Source organism: Solanum verrucosum, unplaced genomic scaffold, assembly GCF_900185275.1.
Source record: "Solanum verrucosum unplaced genomic scaffold, falcon-dt-bn FXZP01000277.1, whole genome shotgun sequence".
NCBI lineage: Eukaryota > Viridiplantae > Streptophyta > Magnoliopsida > Solanales > Solanaceae > Solanum > Solanum verrucosum.
Window position 1 is genome coordinate 271,733 of NW_026019945.1, and position 21,710 is coordinate 293,442.

General features: G+C 32.7%; 2 protein-coding genes, 1 long non-coding RNA gene and 2 other non-coding genes across 5 annotated transcripts; 4 read left to right on the forward strand and 1 right to left on the reverse strand.

The window, feature by feature from the left end:
- Positions 1-84: 84 nt before the first annotated feature.
- Positions 85-2,187, reverse strand: LOC125809312 (uncharacterized). Its single transcript, XR_007441791.1, has 2 exons — positions 2,073-2,187; positions 85-544 (listed from the first exon to the last, which is right to left on the reverse strand). It is a non-coding gene; the product is annotated as an uncharacterized LOC125809312 (long non-coding RNA).
- Positions 2,188-3,320: 1,133 nt separating this feature from the next.
- LOC125809269 (uncharacterized) lies at positions 3,321-6,583 on the forward strand. Its single transcript, XM_049488934.1, has 4 exons — positions 3,321-3,607; positions 4,917-5,081; positions 5,368-5,425; positions 6,392-6,583. The coding sequence occupies exons 1-4, from the start codon at positions 3,376-3,378 to the stop codon at positions 6,396-6,398; spliced, it is 462 nt and encodes a 153-aa protein (XP_049344891.1). The 5' UTR covers positions 3,321-3,375; the 3' UTR covers positions 6,399-6,583.
- A 1,974-nt stretch (positions 6,584-8,557) lies between these two features.
- TRNAH-GUG (transfer RNA histidin (anticodon GUG)) lies at positions 8,558-8,629 on the forward strand. The gene has a single exon. It is a non-coding gene; the product is annotated as a tRNA-His (tRNA).
- A 3,595-nt stretch (positions 8,630-12,224) lies between these two features.
- On the forward strand, positions 12,225-13,853 carry LOC125809185 (uncharacterized). The gene has a single exon (XM_049488845.1). It carries the CDS (start codon positions 12,442-12,444, stop codon positions 13,645-13,647), a length of 1,206 nt encoding a protein of 401 aa, XP_049344802.1. The 5' UTR covers positions 12,225-12,441; the 3' UTR covers positions 13,648-13,853.
- Positions 13,854-14,199: 346 nt separating this feature from the next.
- LOC125809487 (small nucleolar RNA Z122) lies at positions 14,200-14,298 on the forward strand. The gene has a single exon (XR_007441803.1). It is a non-coding gene; the product is annotated as a small nucleolar RNA Z122 (small nucleolar RNA).
- Positions 14,299-21,710: the final 7,412 nt, after the last annotated feature.

A 21,710-nucleotide genomic window follows, 5' to 3' on the forward strand; every position in this document is an offset into this window, starting at 1 on the left:
GCAGCTACAATTTATTCAGTACGTTAAAGTGGTGTAAACACTTGCATTAACATGATAGATGTTCTTCAAGATGATTCAGATTCAAAACCAATCATGTGTTTCACTTCACACTTGTTCATCATCAGAACGTCACATGAAGTATTAACGTTCAAAGCCAAAATTTATTCAAATGAAATGTAGCCCAGATAAACAGAAATCCTCTTAATATTGTCAGCTTAAAAGAGAAAAGGTTCAAGATAATCTCACATATATCTTTGGTTGACAAAACTAGCATGTTACCATAAAAACACAACATCCTTACTAGCAATACTTAAAACTAAAACTAAGCTCCTTCATAGAACATAGTAGAATAACTAATGAACAGCTTCAAACAACGGACAACCTCCATTCTTCGGAGCTGCCACAGAGATGGACAGCGATAGTAAAAGGCTGCAGTTTCAACCAAGAAACCACCCTAGGCATCCGGACCCCTGCTGCTCTACTTAGATCTCTGTCTCATCTTTCTGCGCTTCCTCTTCAGTCTCCTCATACGCTTCTTCTTCCACTGCATTTAAAATAAAAACATTAGTGGATGTTACAACTACAATGGTACAAGAAAACAAAACCTTAGCTGACTCCCTGTTCACAAAATTGCGGTGCCGACAGAGTTTTGACACAAACACTTGGTTGTTATCTAAAGAGGCTAAAATAGCACATCACATTGTCTCAGCTTTCCTCTAAATCTCTAAGGCAACACTCTTCAAAATATCTATCTCCAAAAAATATATATTACATTCCGGGGTACACACTAGCCCAACACATTCCTTCCCATTTTTACTAAAATAAAGACTAACAAATACTTTCTCCCATGGAAGACGCAGGATTTCAGAATGTTTCTACCCCAACATTACATCTCGAAAGACCCAACATGGTCCAACTTCAAACAAATACTTGAATATTTTATTGAAAAGTGTTTGATAAGGTACAAACAAGTATGACTAGTAAAGCAGCTGAGTGTATATTAACATAAAATGCCCCAGGGGTTAACAAATGCATAAAGGATAACACCTTTCCGAACTTTTTTTGCTCGAATCAAGAAGACAATGAAAAAATAGAAAGTGAGGTCCACCGAGGCAAAATATTAATTAGATTTTGAGCTCATATTTTCATTTCACACATAGAACCAAAGTTCCATAGCTCCAATTCTCACTCTCCTCCTTCAAGGTAAGGGAATCCTAAGATCAGTGGCTACTCCTTCATTGATTACGTGATTCTAACATCAATTTCTCCCCAAGTTATAGGAAAATCAAGGATCTTTCCCAAAGGATTCAAGTAAAAAATTTCTAAGGTTCGGTAAACAATCAGCCATACGTCCATGAGTCCATGTCTTGACTTTTGCAAGAGATGAATTGAAGGGGATTGTGTATGTTGGAGTCTGTTTTGTCTGTTGGTTGATCTCATAAGAAGTTTGTGTGAGCTAGGAGAAAGGATGATTGTGGAAAAACACCATTGTAAAAGACCTTGGAGCTTTATGCTCATAAGACGTTTGCTAGCTAACACGAGTCCCTACTCCCTATAATCACTATTGTTGTAGATCAAAGTTGTCAAGGCCCAAGGGGTAATTGAGCATTGTGGTACATTATAATCCAGAATCGAAGTACATAAACCTCCCAATTCGAGAATTCCTTAACGAGTCTATTGTACAATATATCCTATTGGTGAGCTTCCATTCTACCTTATGTGATTTGTAATTCCTCTATTTGAAAGGTCTATCATCCTACATGCTAAATGAATCATCTCCAAGTATTCCAATCACCATGAATCATGTATTGTAAACCTCCAAGCATGACACATCAGTTATAATCAAGTAATCAGGTAATGCGTTCAAATAGGTAACTGAAAATACGATGTGTATGAACAACTTCAACAAAAACAATAGTCAAATCCTTTAATCCATCACAGCATACTCAAGTCGTTTCATTACAAGCAAATAACAATTGCGAATTTGAAGTTTAAGCAAAAACATAACTGAACAGCAACACAAAACCGAAAAAGATAACATGAAATGCATTATTTAGGATCAGAGAACAGACCTTGGCCCTCATGCTTGCTCAAAAATCACCGTCGGCTCTCTCTTTATCTCGTCTTCCGCCGCTTCCACGGTGCAAATGCGGCCTCCTCTTGTATTTATAGGGTGGTAACTAACCCTAGCTCCTACCAGGACATTCTAGTAATTTCACCTTCATTTTTGCCCTTCGTTTTTCTCTTTTCCTTTTTTTCTTTCTCAAAAGACAAATTATTTTAAGTGTTTAAAGTTACGAAAAAGAATAACGCAAACAAAACAACATAAAAATCTAGTGAATCATCCAAAAATAGTTAGAAAGTTACCCAATATATTTAATTAGTTTGGTAACTTATTCATATTTGTGTGCTAAAATTTTAAAGTCATTCTTCTTGAAAAAATTAGTATTTGTTTAGCTTCGGTTTAAATTCAAATTAAAAAAATTATGAAGTCACATTTACATATTATGTAATAGATATTAATTCTATCCTCTTAAATATATACAAAAGCAATATCAAGTACGCTTATGATTAACAATGCAATAAATTTAACATATGATCACATAACATTAATTTTATGTGGACAATAGTGTGTTATACTTGAGGCTTTAATATCCCAAACAAAAGTGTTAGTAAACAAATATGACAATTCAATTTCTTGGTGAGCAGAATGCTCGTTATTTTGAATTTTTTTTCTCTGTTGAGACCCTCTCATTGCTATAATCATATGTTATGACAATTTCAGGTCACGACCATTGAAGGCCTCTACTACAACCACAAGTTATGGCAACTCTAGCTAGCAATCACTGAGGCTCGCCCTGCAAGCCTAGAGTGGGTTGAAAGCTCAATTTCCATTCAAATCATGTTAGAAAATTTTTCGTTTTTGTCAAATCTAGAGAAATCTACAAGTTCTTCGTCCCTAATTCCATCTCTGCAGTCATCTAGTTCATTAGAATAGTAAAAAAGTTCTCATGCTTTTATTATTGTTATTGATGATTTGATTATCTTGGACTATGAGGACTCAAGTTTGTTTCTAATTTCATTCATATTGATGATAAATCTTCTCGTGTTTTACCATAAAGACTTAAAATTCGCAGACAAATAAAAAGTAAAAAGTGTAGTTCTTGCTCAAAAAATAATTCACACCCCTTTCGAATCATTGGCTCGTCCAACATTTTACGACCATACGAGCATTTTTTTTAATTCAAATGTAGAAATATTTTTTGTAATATTTAGGAGTAAAATTTCAAATATGAGGAATAACTATAATTAAGGCCAATTTTTTAAATTTTTTTGCCCTTTTGACATTCCTGCTGACGAGTACCGGAAAAGACAATGTCGAACGAAGCCCCAGAAAAACCACCGTGCAACACCCCGGAGCATGACTCAGCCAGTACTGCCGTCGACGGCGACGGTGTAAACGACAACAACGACACTTCAAATTCTGCCTTAGCGAAGGGCCTTTCCACCATAATATCTTCTATAATCCGGGAATTTGATGACAGCGCTGCCGCCACCTCTCGTAGTCAAGATCAGCTCTCTTCCACTCTCGATCGTCTCACTGGAGGTATCATTCCATCACCTTCTTCTAATTGTATTCACTGGACTTAATTTCGACATTCATTTCTGATGCTCTGTATAATTGGAGTTAGGGATTCATTTACTGTTTATTAGGCTGAAACATTTCATTTTTGTTACCAATTGCTATTGAATAGTATAAAGTAGGAAGCTTGACAAGAGTGGGTTGCTCAGATGATAAAGAACCCTCCACCTTCAACCCTAAAGCTGTGGGCTTGAGTTACTAATGGAGCAAAATGGGTGGGAGCCCCTAGGGAGGGATTAAAAGGAAAAAGTAGGAAGATTTGCAAACAAAAGTGCTCTATTATTGTACATCTTAGAAAGAGTCCAAATAATCTTTACTAAGATGGATGTTCCAACTGAATAGCTGAATGGTTGACCATAGGAGTAACAATCCAGCTGCAATATGATGTGCAGGCTTACCCAAACAGATGTGGTTGTGCAATGTAGCAAGTTGTTCAATGGATTGGTCGAGATGAGCATAAAATGCCATCACACCATTCTCATGTTAGAGAAATCACCAGGGGTGGGGTATATGTGTGTGTGCTGGGTGGCAATAGTTGTATATGTAATTTTGTTTGCACCTTCTAGTTTCATTTGAAGCTCACCACTGTTTCCATGAGAATGAATACAATCACTTTCCTCTTCCTTTTTGCTGTTGCTATTTGATATATTCTAAGTTCTCATTGAACCTTAAAGCTTCAAAAAGAGAAGGAAAAAAAATACACATTGCTTTCGTAGATATTAACAGAAGTCTAATAACATTGTTGCTTGCAAAAAGGTCAATCTTTATTCCATACATTTTGAAAAGTCAAATTAACTTGGCGGACTATATTCAGCGTGTGAAAAAAAAAGAAGAGAGTTTAAGATATCTTGAAATAATTTTAACTTACCATTTAAAAAGAAAATAGATATCTCGAAATAATTTTTTAGCTCCTTCCTCTCCCTTTGGTATGTACAGTGAGACTTTTGTGTTCTCTATGTAAAGTAGACATGTCGCCCATTCTTCTTTATGCCTGATTATTAGTGGCGACAGGCAATTGCATTGAAAAATGGATGTAAAACTGTATTTCCTTAAGTTTTGTTACTACACGTCGATTGCATCAAGACTAATCTAATTGCCGTGGGTTCACTAACTATTACAGATGCAAGGAAATCACTGTTCTATATAATATCTGAAGTATTAAAAAGGCTATTAGGAATAGAGATCCAGGTTGCTAAGTCTGGTGTTTAATCAAAGACTCTGCTTTTATGTGATTGATTTTCTTGTTCTTTCGTGGTCCTGCTTCTACCTGCAGAGCTTGACAAGCTGCTGGAAGATGCCCCATTGCCCTTTATCATGCAGCATGCTGCCAGAATTTCTGGTGTTAGGAAAAGAATTAAATCATTGAACTCACTTTTGAAGTCTATACAGAGGCGTCTTGATAGTATCGACCACACACTATCTGCTGGTTTGAGACATGGTACACTTATTTTTTTCTTGATACATCTTATGTCAAGTTTTTCATGGAAATTCAATTAGGATGTGTGCAGGCTCTTAATACTTTGTACTCCGGTGTGAATGCTTTACTTGTGTAATCTTTCAAATAGTTCTGTACATGAATTTGGTATTATGTCCAAGCTGTAGGACATAAAAGTACCATGGAACAGTAATTCCACAATTTATCTTGGAAATTTAATTTTCTACAGGGTTAATAGCGTTTTGAAGGAAGCTTATATCCACTAATGCTTTGTTATATCTTTTTGCAGAGCAGTCCACAGGGGATGGTGGGCGAGACCATGAGAACCATAAGTCTTCATTGAAGAGGTAAAGCTGTTTCTGGTGTTCGATGAACATATAATTTCCTCACTTTGGATATGCATGAGTGAGAACATTTAGGAGACAATTAACATAGGAGTTTGATTTGTGATATATTTCCTAGTCTTTTGATGCAAAAAGGTAATCGAGGTTCATCGGGTCATATCTTTTTATCCCTTGCACGTTTATTAGGATCTAGAACACGCAATTCTAGTGCATTAGTTGATTTTTCTATGAACCTCCTACTTTTTAACAACAGTTTTCCTCCCTGAGAGGACATCAGAAACTAGTATGATAGACATGGCTGAGCGTCAATAAGCCAGTGATCCACACAGTCTCCGCTTATTTGTACATTTATTTAAGCAGGAGGAACAGGTTACTTCCACTGTTTGGTGGAGAAATTTACTGGTAAATCTTGACCTCCCATTCTGAGATGCCTATCTTACTCGATAAAGAAAAAGAATAAACACTCCATTCTTATCTTCAGAGCAGTAATTTCTAAGTAAATGTCTCAGTAGTTTTGGCTAAGTTGAGAAGTTTAACATGTAAAACAAGACAACGAGGGTCCAAAATAGGAGGCATATCATGCATGGTAAGTGATACCCAAACCTGGAACAGACTACAGGTAGAGCCTGCTAACATGAACTTTTTCCAGCCTTCTTTGGAATCAATGATATCTTCTTAGTTCTTACTATCTAACCTTTCCCAGTATGTGCCAAATGAATTAATTCAGTGTACTCATTTTGTCTTGTGCTTCAATATCTTGGTGCTGCAATTGCTTGCTGAGAAAATCATTTGTGAGTTGGAGCATATTATTAAAGTGTGTAATATTACTGGAGCATGCAACATTTGATAACCTTTAGATGAGCTAAATCTTTTTTGAGTGTTGCCTTCATAATGTCTAAAAGGAAGTGTATGAGTTTTATGTTATTGACTAGCTTCTAAATCAGTTACTATGTGGTTGTTTTGGGGCAGTTCATGATCAAAATCCAGAGAAGATTCAAATGTCCTTCGCAGTGCCTGTAGACGCTCCTTCTGATTGTGCAAGCATTTGTAACTGATTCAGCCTGGTGGTGTAAAAGGTAGTCTGATGCATGAAGTTACAACACTCTGGCATTCTGAAAAGATGTTCTTTTACCTATCAAAATTGCTCGTTTTCAGCTTGTGCCACAGTATGTCCGAGTTGCCCAGAAAAGCAAAACATTATAAAATGGAAAACGTGTGGTGACTGGTTTAGCAGCTCAACTACTGTAGGCCAGCCTGTAGGTACAATTTGAAGGGGGGAAATCTTTGTGAAACTGAATTCTCATATTCTGCTCCGAAACATATTGTTAATCGTTTTGCATTGCATCAGATAGGTGTACTTTGTTTTACAACTTGACATTTTATTGTATAATGTGTATTCATGATTCTATAATTGATAAGACCAGTGATTGGTGGTTCTGAAATACCGTGAGAAGATTGCTCGAATATATTGTTCGATCTCTCTCTTTGTTTGATAATGGTCATTAACAAGAGAATAATCCTTTCTATTGTGCTTAAAATCAAATATTACCATCTACTTAAAGCAAGAATTTGCTCTAGGACGAGTATAACACATCTAGATGGTCTCTTTTCAGTTTGTTAAGCCCAATACTCAACAAAGTAAGGCACATTGAACTTCTTCGTTGAATTCACAAAAATAATCTATAATAAAGTTATGAGGTAGTTTAACAACCATTTAATTTCAACTTAAAACCAAGAAAGTTGAACACATAGGTGTCCACCAAGAAACTAAAACTTTGACAATTGGCTCAATCTTATACAACACCTAGGTGATGGTAAACTAACATCAACAACAATCTACCCCTAGCCTCCAAGAGTTTCCAAACCAACCAATCAAAAGTCATAACCAAAAGTCCAAAACCAACAAATTAATAACTAACACTGTATAATCACATCATAATCTTAACCAAACTCCCACTATAAATACCTTAATCCATAGTTACTTTCTCATCACCATCAAACAAAATCTCAAACACTTCAACTCTAACTACACACACAATACATAAAGAAGAAAAACTATGGCTAGAAACACATACACTTGCATGTTCATAGTTGCTATCATCTCCTTAGCACTTAGTGGGAAATCTGAAGCTGGTCGTAATCTATTGCAAACCAATAACCCAAGTTTTCCAACTATACCAAGCATTCCAAATATCCCAAATATTCCAAACATGCCATCATTTCCAAAAATTGGATCAATGCCACCAATGCCATCAATTCCAACAATTCCAAAATTCACAATGCCCCCAATGCCATCATTCCCAAAAATCCCAACTTCTATTCCATCTATCCCATTTTTCACGCCACCACCTCCTAAGAACTAATTAAGTAGATTAGTCTACTTAATTATTCTAATTATATTGGATTGTGATTTACACTGTTTTGTTATTTGTTCTGTTCCTTTGTTTTGTTGAGTTGATGATATGATTTGCATTTCCATTAGTTGTGTTATTAGTTTTCAGGCTATTTGTCTTTGTGTATACGTCCTGGGGGACTATATATAGTTGGGTGTTGTACCATATTTCTATATGTAATTTTACAATTTCGTGTGTTTCACCTTTATTTATGATATTGATGCTTTTATTCTACTTTTGATCGTTTTATTTTCTTTGGGTACAGTTGAAAGACAAATTACATTAAATTGTAAAATCGCTCATAAGAAATACGGCTAATATTAGGATAGGTTCTTACGTACCTTAATATTCTGAATGCTCTATTAACATACACAAGGAGACATATTTATTCGTTAATGAAAAATCCTAATTTGAGTCACCATTTTTACGAATCTCAAAGACCACAAATGTGAAAATTTGTATATCACGCTGTACTAATTCTTTTCTTAATGAGATGATTATAATTATACAAATGTCTGATTTATTTGTGATTATAAGTTTCAAATCTCATTCTTTCGTTCTTTTTTTTGACTAATCAAACACGCCACTACGTAGTATATTAACTCTTGGATCCACGTCTATATTCATGTCCCAATTCTAAACCTAGCAAGTTTCACAATTGTGACATGTTAGCTTAGAAGGGGAAAAAAGATATATAAACAATATGCTAGTAGACTATTAGTTGAACAATTTAAACAACAAAGTGGCTGTAGTTTAGTGGTGAGAATTCCACGTTGTGGCCGTGGAGACCTGGGCTCGAATCCCAGCAGCCACACACACTACTGTTTTTTTTTTTTTTTAAATCGTACATAAATAACTATACATTGAAGACAATAATATAATTGAACCTATTTAACTTTTAAGTTAGATTGATTGGTTCAATAATTTTCTCTCTATCCCACCTTAAAACAGATCTTAAAAGATTATGAAGTCTTTAAGTGACATTTCAATTACTAAGACTTATTTAAGAAGTTATTTCTACAACTATTATGTTAAAAGAACAAGACTAGGGCCTAGATAGAAAAAGTTGTGTGCCCTTTTATTTGCCCAATGCTCAACAAAGTGAGGCAAATTAAAAAATTCTACATTGAATTCACAAAAATAATCATATGAAAAATCTATAATAAAGTTATGAGGTGGTTCATATAACAATCATTTAATTTCAACTTAAAACCAAAATGATTTATATAACAACCATTTGATTTCAACTTAAAACCAAGAAAGGTCACCACAAATACACAAATAGGTATCTACCAAGAATCTAAAACTTGACAATTGGTTCAATTTAATACAACACCTAGGTGATGGTAATCTAACATCAACAAAAATCTACCAAGAGTTTCCAAACCAACCAATCAAAAGTCATAACCAAAACCAACAATTAATAACTAATAGTATTATATTCCACTATAAATACCTTAATCCATTTAGTTACTTTCTCATTACCATTAAACAACATCTCTAAATCTTCTCAACTCCAACTACAAATAAAAAATTAAAAAAATAAAAATGGGTAGAAGCACATACACATGCATGTTCATAATTGTTATTATCTCCTTAGCACTTAGTGAGAAATATGAAGCTAGTCGCGATCTATTACAAACCAATAACCCAAAATTTCCCACTATACCAAAAATGCCAAACATGCCTAATATGCCCTCCATTCCAAAAATTGGATCAAATATACCATCAATTCCAACAATTCCAGGATTTACAATGTTATCATTCCCCCAAATCCCTACTATTATTTCATCCACCCCAACACCTTCTGAGAACTAATTTATAAGTAGATATTGTTGCATTTTCATTAGTTGCGTAATTGTGTTATTAGTTTTCAGGCTATTTGTCTTTGTGTTCCACTATAAGTCCTGAGGGGCAATATATAGTTGTTTACGTGTGTTAGGCTTTTGACATGATTTTCTTTTGTCATATTTAACTTTGAGTTTTACTTTTCTCTCGAACAAAAGTCATAACATTATCTCTCTTTAATATTTGGTTATTCCTATCATGGAGAAAAGTTTAGAGCTATCATATTTTCAATTATGTCACTTGCGATACACTTGAACTTATTCGTATCATGTCAGGTAAGACACACGTGTCTACTTATTCAACTTTATACAAGTTTAAACGCCTACTTGTGCATAATCAAAGGTTAGGGGAGGGGACATAGATGTCAACTGATGCTAAGTTAAATGATACATTTATGTATTATATCTTTCAATAACTAAGACTTAAGTTTAAGGTGTTTTCTATAATTGAATTCTTTCAATGAATTAAGGCAAGTGTTCATCGCTATTTATAAATTTACTTGTGGATTAAATCAATTTTTTCCAACAAATATAACACTGAAAATGAGGTTTGAAGTTAACCATGACAAACATTTCATTTTCTCATAACTAGGAACCTAGAAAAGTGATATTTTCATATAGTTGTAAAGTTTGAAGCCAGAAAATGATTATTCAAAAGAAGAATATTTTATGTCTTAATGACAAAAGAAAAATGTCTATTCCATAAAGTGAAGACAAAAGCCTTCACGTGAAACCATATAAATGGAAAATAATCTTACATTCCCCTCCTATCTAAAAGCAAAAAAACACATAAAAATTTAAAATTTTCCTCATAAGCAAACAAGCTTATTATGATACTCCTTGTTAACAAATGAAACAACAAGAACATGATTATCTATCTTGAAATTGTTCTATTCTAAGTTTGGCACATGGGGTTAGCAGCAATAAATAACACTTTATATTAATTAATCAATTTGAAAGAACAAAATATAGTGATCAAAGATAGAGATCTCGAAACTAAAAAGCAAATGAACAAGTTGCAAGACTTGTATAATGAGTATTTCACCTGACAAAGCAAATAACGTTCGAAAACAAACTGATCTCTACATCACAAATAAGGAACAAAGTCTATGTTTACATTCATCTCTCCGATTCAAATTTATTTATGAAATTATACTAGATATATGTTGTGTGTGTAAATAAGATTACAATTTGTACTAACTATTTTCATAAAGACCTCAAAAATATCAAATCTCTTTATAAGAAATACTTCCGCCGTTCACTTTTATTTGTCATTTATTCTTAAAATAGATTTTTATTTTTACTTATCACTTTTGATATATCAAGAAAAAACAATAATTTTTTTCCATGTTTTACCCTCAGCATTAAATACTTGTTTTTCCAAATGATATTCTAAGACATAATTTAATAGAGGATAATTTAGTAAAATACTTATATTATTAATTATTTTCTTAATAAGTGTGGTAAGTCAAAATATGAAAAGTGAAAGCAAGGAATAAAATAAAAAAGTAGGGAGTAGTACACTAAAATTATTTAACTAGGTTCCAAAAACATCCAATGTGTTTTAAGTAAACGAGGTATACTTTTAACAGTAACCTAGAATTGCTAGTGTTGTATTTATCCAAATAATGCAGTCAAGTTGGAGAGGTCTTCAAGGCATATCTTAACATAACAACAACTAACTTTCTCGTAACAAATGAAACTCATAACTTTTTGCACAAAACAAAAAAGGTAGTCTGTTAGCTATAAAAATACTCCACATAAGAGTGTGGTGCTTTTATAATGGAGTGGGGTGGATGAACGTATAAAGTGGTGATCAGACCAAAATGGATAGACGATGTAAATAAAAGTAACAAAAATGAAAATGTTTAAATGAATGTTGTGCAATGCGAATAATAGGAGAGTTCAAAAGAGGGTGAGAGTGACCTTCATAATCAATAAAATGAGAGAGACGAGACTTAGATAATTCAAGCATATAAAGAGAAGAAACATAAATATCCCATACTTAATAAATGTTTTTTCTCTATCAAATGCTTATTTATAAAATCAGTATCTAACATTTAATAATGTTTCACAACAAATAATACTTACTGATTACTTTTAATTAGCTAATCCAACAGATCTCTTAATCAATTACTTAATTATTTAATTTAAGTTAATTAAAAGCAAAGCAGGCAAAGTGACCAGTACGCAGTTCAGCATCTGCTTCCGCGAACCATCCTAATTTTGCCCTCTTCCTCTCAATATATATAATAATAAATAAAATATTTTAAATTTCTTTACAACGGTAATTACCTATTTAATGTTTTTATTTTTATTTTTGCTTCAGATAAAATTTGAATAAAAAAATAAAAACGAATATTAATGTGCCCGCCATGATCCCCAAAACTATCCCGCTTTTTCAGTTTGGGCTTTTGGACCCAAGTCGTCACATTGATTTGGGCTTTTTAAATCTTTGACCACATTCCACGTGTTAATACCCCATTTGTTGTAAACAATGGACCCACCTGTTTCTGATGTTTCTATTTATGTGCTCCCCCTTCACATATAATGCCACTGGGACACAGTCTCCCTGTTGCTTACTGCTAAACAATGGAGCGCCACATACACTGCGCTGCACTACTATAAACACTATTCATAAACCCTAGCTACCTACTCTCTTACTTTGCATCTTTTTGCATATTTTTTGGGATCTTTGACTCTTTCTTTTTATATATATATATTCCATTCTGTAATCGTTAAGTTAACGTTTCTTCTATTTGTATGTACACCGGAAATTATGGCTTCAGCATGCGTAAACAAAATGGGTATGTCGCCGGAGAAGTTTTTGGATTGTTCTCCGGCTGCGAAGTACAAGTCATATGGTTGGTTAAGTCCAAGGATGTCATTTAGTAGGGACGGCGAAGGTTCCAAGGTTGCCGGAGCTAAGCAGACGAGTGTTGAAAATGATAAGGTGGAGGAATTAGATCCAGAAGTTTCGAAAGATATGGTGGATTTTGAGTTTTGCCTTGAAAATCCGGTAAATATGCTGCCAGCTGATGAGCTTTTTTTCGATGGAAAGCTGATGCCGCTTCATCTCTCTATGATCCGTCCTGCTGCTACGACGTCGGCTGCTGTTTCCGCTGGTGTAAGAACACCTCAAGTTCGGATGAGAAATGAGATTTGTAATGCGGATCCTTATTTGTTCTCTCCAAAAGCACCGAGGTGTACTACACGATGGAGGGAGCTTTTAGGCTTGAAGAAACAGAGTCAAAACAACATTAATGCCAAGCAGGAAACTCAGAGAACGTCGTCGTTACCGAGCAGTGCTGCTCATAAATCCCTGAAAAATTTCCTTCATCGTAACTCAAAGTCCTTAAGCACTTCTCTAGACTCGTCTCTTCACCTTCCGTTGTTGAAGGACTCCGATACCGAGTCCGTTTCAATTTCTTCTCGATTATCCCTTTCGTCTTCCTCTTCTAGCCATGATTACGATGATCTTCCTAGACTCTCCCTTGATTCAGATAAACCAAACAGTTTCTCTCGAAATGCAAATCATATCTCTAATCACCGCCGGGTTCGAGTTGTGAAGCATAGAGTGTCATCATCTGATAATCCCCTTGCTAATAGAGCTAGCAGAAGTCCCGTTCGTAAACAATCAGACTCTACTGTCACCACTGTTCGAGGAGCCTCTGTTGATAGTCCTCGCATGAACTCGTCGGGGAAGATTGTTTTCCACAGCCTAGAAAGAAGTTCAAGCAGTCCCAGCACCTTCAATGGTGGACCCAGGTATAAACACAGAGGAATGGAGAGATCTTATTCAGCTAATGTCCGTGTTACTCCTGTTCTCAATGTTCCCGTTTGTTCCCTTAGAGGTTCTTCAAAATCAGGGGTCTTCGGATTTCCCCTGTTTTCTTCTTCATCTTCATCTTCTGCTGTAACTGGAAACAAAGCAGGACACCATCACAGTAACATCAGACCCAGAACAGATCGCATCAAAGAATGACAGTTTTTTAGGCTAGAAACTTGGTAATCCTTACCCTTTTTCCGTTAGATTTTTGAGGGGGTTTTTTCATGCAATTTTTCCAGATTTCTACAGGCTTAGAAAAAAAAAATCATGTAAATATGCAGGCAACTCTTAGCTTGTTTTACTTCCATTGTTCTCTTCTTCTTTGCTAACTCTGATGTTGAAAGCTAATGTTTTTGAATTTTAATTATTTTTTTTTATGAATCTTATTAATGGAGTATTATTATATTTCTTGTACCTGAAAGCTATGGGAATAGCTTTTCCTAAAAGTTCATCCCTTTCTTTTCATTCTTGAATGAATCATGAATCATGATATGATGTTTATGTGTGCTAAAGCGTTTGATAACCACGCGCCATGGATGGTCGTGATGATGGTTTTTAAGATCACTGTAGCATTTTCTGGGCACAAGGAAGAAGGTAACGTGACATGCATTGGTATCTTTCTCTGCTATGCTTTACTGGAAATATAATTTCTTCTAATATTATTCATTTTTGTTTTTTTATTCTCTTTTAACCTTTTTTGTGTTGAAATTTGGGAAATGCTGAGTTTTTTTTATTTTTTATTACACACTGAGAAAATGGCAGGTTTTGCTGATCAATCTGTTTTTTGCACGTCAGTCTGATCCCCTAGCAACTACACTTTATAATGACCATGTATTAAAATAATAATAATTTATTCGATGTAATTTAAAAACGCGAAGAGCTTGTAAAGATTGGATGATTGATACAATATATGGTGCTAGCATGTGGAAACTGTACATGTATCTACAGTCCATTAAATGTTGTTAGAGAACACCTTTCTCTACTCAACACTCAATTCCTCTCTTTTTGCTAAAAATAGTACAAATTCGATATTTATGTTGAATCAATAGGATGAGTTAACACAATATTTTTATCTTAAACAAAGCAGTGATTTTTAACCTGGGGCAGGGATGCTGCAGCTTTTGCAAGTAAATATAACATGGAATTTGTTTATCCAAAATAGTAACAATTCTTTTTCTACTTGAAGACAAGATAGAAAAAAGTGGGGAAGAGCTGAAGAGGTCCATGTATGTGTGAATTTTGTAGTGTAAATAATCAGATAAAGATATAACAGTTCTTTCTATTGTCGTTGTCTCCATTTCATGTCCCCATTCTTTTTGTTATAATCTTCCTATTTATATAAGCCTTAAAATCTTAATTATGTAAATTGATGAAAGAGTCCCACTTGATTCCAATAAATTGACCATTCCTTTGTTTCGTTATCAATTCAGAATTTAAATGCTATAGGTCCTGATCTATAGAGAGCGCAAATTGAGTGATTGAATTCTTTCACCGTTCTTGTCCACTTTTAACCTATGTTGCTCGAATTCTTTAGAATCTTGCCAAATATATGTCTGATTCTTTAGAATACTATAAGTACAAGAATATTTTTGAAGGTTACGAGCAACATATATATATATATATATATATATATATATATATAGCTCCTCATTACTCACAAGTCAATTTTTCTTTGTATTGGAAGTATGAAATTTCACCAATTTCAAGTTGGTTACTCGATTCTATCTGCTTGGAATTTCCATGATAAGTTGCTTGACTTTGACCAATAGTTTTTAGAATGGACTCATAGGGTTACTCACTCAGATATCAGTGCTATTTAGACATTGGCAATACCAAAATTTGCTCTAATCAATCAAGGTAAATATGAAATTTTGAGTTTACAAATTCTAAAATTTAGAAAAAATGCTTTTAATCTATTGTGTCAAAGAGAGTATTGTGTCACTTGTATTATTGAATTTTGATATTGACATTCAATGTGCAGATCTAGTGGGTGTTGCCCAATTTATTCATTTAGGTAGCATAGTGTTAGTGGAGCAGCCTAAAGGTTCTTTTTTGTAGTGCCAGTAAAGGAAAAGTGATACAGAGAGAAAATTTAACCAATTCTCCGTAGCATTTACTATACAATTGTCGCAGTAGTCGATGTTGCACCTGCAGCCTTAGCTTCCAATATTCGTTTGCATTTTGGTCATCTTCTCAAAATCATATCTAATCAAGTGGTTTCTTTCGATAGCGAGTGCTTTACCTGAGTTATTAGTTGGTGTCAATTATCAAATTATGGTTTATATGCGAAAGGGAAATATTATCTTCCGTCTATATATTCATCTACATTAAACGAATTATGGATTGAAGTGCGTCAACCACTTATGCCATACTCGTGGTAGGTAAAAAAAATTGCAAGTCTTATCCATTTCAAAGTAATTTCATATATGAGATGTCTGAAGTTTTATTTAGTCAAAGTTCAAACACATATAATAGAAGTTCTGCCATTTTTGTTTGAAATTCAATCTCTTTTTGTTTTTTTTGGCTATATGGATGATTTTCATCTTCTTCTTTTTTTCTGATTTCAAATAGAAATTTACACTACATATCTAAAATTGTTCTAAAGTAGGGAGACATACAAAAAGTTTAAAAACAATAGATATATGTTAAATAGCAGCGCTCAAATGAACTACCTAACTCATAAATTTCAACAGACACGAATTTAAATTAATCAAATTAACAAAATCAATCTATCGGGTATGAGTAAAGGAACGCGCCAGCGAGTGGGGCTTCACCTTGAGGTGCACATGCAAAGATCAATAAAATCTGTGTAAATTATTGAAAAATATTAGTAACTGAAAAAAGGTGTTTTGGGAACAAAAACATATAGTATTAGAATAGTTTAATTATGAGATTAGTGGATTAGCATGTACTTAAGTATATACTTAAACAACTAATGAGCAAACCAAAGACAAATAATAGAATTGAAAAAAGCTGATGCACAAGTTGTTGTTTAGTTTAGACAGTGAGGCAAACTCCCTGCAGCCTGCCTTAATTTTATCAACTATACCTTTGTTTTTTCTTCTTTTTCTTTAACCTTTGCTTAATAATATAATGTTTTTATTTGTCTACATTCTTAATTATAAAATATGGTTGCACAGTGAATTTGTCTCTGTCTTTTTTTTTTATAGATAAATCAATAGGAGAGTTGTTAGTCTATAGTGTCTCTTTCTTAGTTCCAAAGGAGACATATAGATTGAGGAAATGTCTTGGGTGAATGCAATATATTTGTCTTGTGGTGAATGGAATGAGCCAATATTGGTTTTTGTCATACTTGAGTTTTTCTCATTCAGATTTGAATAAATTATTTTTTTAATTATGATTTATGATAAAAGTTCTAAATTACCTCAAGATTTAAGTACTCTTATAGTTCATTTAATTATCTAGACAATAACATATTTCATTGTAAGTTCATAAGCGATGCCTGAAAAGGATAGTGTCTACGTTAGGGGTGTGCATTGGGTTTTTCGGTTTGGTTTTGCACTATTCGATTTGGATTTTCGGTTTTTGGTTTTGTAAAAGTGTAACTCAATCCGATCCAAAATAAATTTGGTTTGGTTTGGTTTTCCTCTATTCGGTTCGGCTTTTTTCGATTTGGTTATTCGGTTATGTCAATAATTAATAACATAACCAAAGTAATAATATTTAATCCCTTAAATATACTTTCTAATACAAATCATAAGTAAAACTTAAAACACAATACTTATAAGTATACCTATTATATATGTAATTCAAACATAAAATATAAACGTAATCATCATGAAAGGCAATTACCAAAAAGGGACAACAGTGGTTAACTCCAACTTAATTCTTAACCTAAACATTATATATATATATATATATATATATATATATATATATAATTCTGTTTTTTTTCGGTTTTTCGGTCTTTATTTTTTAAAACCCGAAACCAAACCAAGTACTTTATTAATTCAAAACCAATCCGAAAAACCAAAAAACCAATCCAAATAAAAATTTGGTTTGATTTGACTTGGTTATTCGGTTTAATCCGAATAGTGCACACCCCTAGTCTACGTATATCTAGCTAAGAAGATTGTTTTTGAAAGACAACCCATGGCTCAATTCATATATTTTGTATGTCTTCCACATTTGTTCAATGTATACATCAGAATTTTTTAATTACGATTATGATAAAGTTTTAAATTATCTCAAGGTTTAACACTTACTGTTCATATAGTTTGTCTACAACAATAACATATTCATTGTAAGTTCATAAGCGAGGTCTGAAAAGAATAATGTGTATGCACATCTAGCTAACTTCTATCTTATAAAGATAGAAGATTGTTTTCAAAAAAATAACTCTTGACTAAATTCATGTATGTTTTTCATATTTTGTTCAATGTGTATATCAGACTTTTAATTTGGAATATACCGATAACACCAGATCCCATAGATATGCTATTCTTAACTAATTACTACAACAAAATTATATGTTCAACATTTTCTTCATAGTTTTAAACCCTCTCCATCTCGGTTTAATTATTCAGCTTTCTATCTTGATCTATGATATTTTCAAAAAAAATAATTGTGAGTACGTAATTAAAACAAAATATATTACCTCTTTAATTAACATTTTTTGTATCACACTAAATTATAAAACAAGTTACTCAAGATATTGGATATATTACGATATTTAAATTATACTTTTGTTAAATTTTCCCGTCAATGTTGTTCCATACCGTTTGCATTTTGAATCCTAACTAATTCAAATTCCCTTTTTAAGGGATAAAATCATTTGAATTCGAGACCATTTATTAAAAACGTAGGATATTTATTATATCATAGTAACTTTGATGGTAAATTATAATAGTAGTAATATTTATTAGGAACGTGATGTTCATGAAATTGTCGGTTCACTAGATTCTCTTTTACCTCAATAGACAATAAAATAAATAAACAAATAAATAAATAATGATATTAGTACTTTAGTGATGTTGATGTAGGTGCTAATTTATTAAGGACAAATAGTGGGATTTGGAAATATTCGGTCGTCTACAAAATTCATCGACCCAATTTATAAAATTTCATGCATCTATCACGACAAAATTCACGAGACCAAAATTCAACACTCATCCCTCTTCTGCTACACACCACAGAGGAACAACGACTCAAATAGTGCATGCATCCACTTGATCATCAGATAAATATCTCTCTCTCTGACAGTGTCGTTTATCTGAATATATTTTTAATTATCACTACTTCATAATGTATGACATTAAAAATGATTCTAAACCAAATTAAAGTTAATCTTTTTCGTAAAATATTATTATGATCATAGCTATTGAACTAAAGAACCTAGCTAGTGGGAAGAGTTGCATGGTTTGTTAGGTACATACTATTTGCTTTGTTGAAGTTGTAAGTATTAATTTTCTAGAGCACATTTAGTTTATAGTGTTTGAAAATAGTTAAATGTTTTGAAAAGCGTGGTTCTTAAAGAAAGCAATGGTAAATGTTAAAGAGAAGTGAGTGGTCACATCGACATGCAGACGACAATGGTAAATGAATATGAAAGGTAATAAGGTATTCCAAAGTGTGACTTGTAAACGACAAATTGTTGTTGCTAGCAGCTACCTCATACAGCTAACAGTCCTACAGTATACTAAAAACAACAACACTGAACAGTGAACAAAATTTTTAACAAGACAAACGGCCATTTGATTTCACTGTGCTAGCTTTGATACACACACAATTTGAGTATTGGTTGTGCACACGAAATCACAGTTGAAATAGGGTATCCGATTGTATATATATATATAAGGTGTAGAATTATATACATGTATAAAGCATTTTCGTGAAAACTGACTAGTACTCAAACTCTTCATTTAAAATTTAATAAGAAAAGGAAAGGAAGCTTTCAGAGAGATGTACAATTAGAATTAGTTAGTTGAGTAAACAGTGAATAAGCTATATATAGTTGTTGAAGAAAAAAGGAAAAGTATATAACGATTGACAACTTTTGTACATATACTACTATAATTTTGTATGTTATGTTAGTACATACTACTTTATAGTGGGGAAACCTTTAAAGCTGCCTAAGTTTATCTGATCTGTTTTTTCCTACTGTGTGCTGTGCTGTTGCAATTTCTGGCGTGCTATTATGAGTTGTAACTTGAAAGTACTCTTATGTCTCTTTGTTGTGCATTACTTTTGGGGGAATATTAGAAGAAATAGTCCATATATTATGTATGGTATTATTTAGTATTATGTTTGGTAGAAATTTTAGTTCATGTATAACTAATTCATGGATTAATTATACAACATATATGGTATTATATGATGTATTGCTAATACCTCCCATTTAGTGGTATTAGTAATACATAAGTTTTAATACCATGAGATTATCTATGTAAAGACAAAAATATCCCTCAAATTCTTTTAATCATTTTATTTATTTTCTTGATTTTATATTTTATATTTATATTAGTAAATTTATTTAAATAATTTAGCTTACAAATTTTATTATTTTAAAAGAGTTGTTTGTTGCTCGAAAGATTACTCAACTTTGAGAATTTATCAAGTAAAGTCGCATTGAACTTTGTTTTGTGTCGATAAACTCACTCAACTTAGATATTTCTATCAATAAATCACTCAATTAAATTTAACTTCAAATATAGGATAATAAGGCAGAAGAAATTATTTTGTATGTAATAAAATTATGGACCCAACGAAGAAATTAATTATTTAGATTAAAAAGGACTCAAATGTTAAAGTGAAATTTCTAACTAGTTCGGAATTCCATCTATTCTTTTAAAAAAAAATTATAACTAGGGTTGTAAATAGGATAAGCTGAGAAATAAAATAATGAATTGTCTATAACATACTATAACGTGTATCATAAAAAGGAACCAAAACAGAAAACATCCTCAGTGTTCCTGATTTTTTTCGAACGGCACTGTAATTATAGCAACACACCATTTATGAAAAGAAAAAAAAACAAAGTAATAACCTTATTTTATTTCAAAGCATTTGAATTCTGATAATTCAAGCTCTAAAAATTTAGTAATAACTCTCAATTATAAAAATAATATTGTCCAATAGTTATCTATCTCGGCCCAATTAAATAAAATAGAAAATTCTATATTCAAGGGTATAATTGGTAAGAAATTTTTGTATTTTTTTTTTAATCCAAACCCAAAATTAGGTGGGAAGCAATGAACCAAACACTTGATAAAAATAACCCCTGCATTACTAATGCATGCATTACTAATCCCTGCATTACTAATCCATGTGTTATAATACTTTGTACCAAACGACCCCTCACTTCTTTGTTTTTTCTTTATTTGGTCTTTGGAGGTTCTTCCTAACCATAGGGTATTACCCAATGTGTCATAAGTTTCCTATTCGAATTTTGGTTATGTAATCGCGCTATACTGTTAATATGAAATTTTCTTGACACAAGTACGTATTTAATTTGATTCCAATACAAATAGAAAAACATCAAGATCATATTATAAACAAATTGTGCCACCTTTATTCACATTTAGCATATTTCCAACAAAATTAGACTTTATATATACTATTACCCCCCTCCCCCCTATCTCATATTACTTGTCCACATTACTAAAAATATGTCTTAAATTATTTGACAATTTACAAAATTAAAATAGAGGGAGTAGTTGAAATTACAAGCAATTTGAGACAAAGGGAGTAGTTGAAACAAGTAATACTAAAGTTAAAAGTCTAGATAGTATGCTAAAGTTTCACGAGTAAAAATTCAAAAAAAATTTATCATATTTTGTTTAATTTTCACAAAAAAAGGAGTTTTTAAACTCCACATTGTATGTCGGAGTTTCACTTGTAAAAATTTCAAACTCCATCACACAAACAATACTAGAGTTTCACTTAAAAAACATTTTTCAAACTCTAACCTTGTGTGATGGAATTTCAATTGTAATAGTTTCTTAGCATAATGTGCTAGAGCTTTTCTTTTAGTATTTAGCTACGGTTATTCTTATTCAAAAAATTATTGAAATTTCGACTATTTCTTACCTACAGAACAGATGGTGATTAAACTTTAAATATCAGCCTAAAAGTGGCTAACCTATTCAATTTTTTTCACCTAATAAGCTTATGTAACGGCCCATACTCCTACCAACGCCGGCCCGGTCTAATAATTCTGATCCAAATGGCCACACAATAACATCCAAGCCCAATTCAAA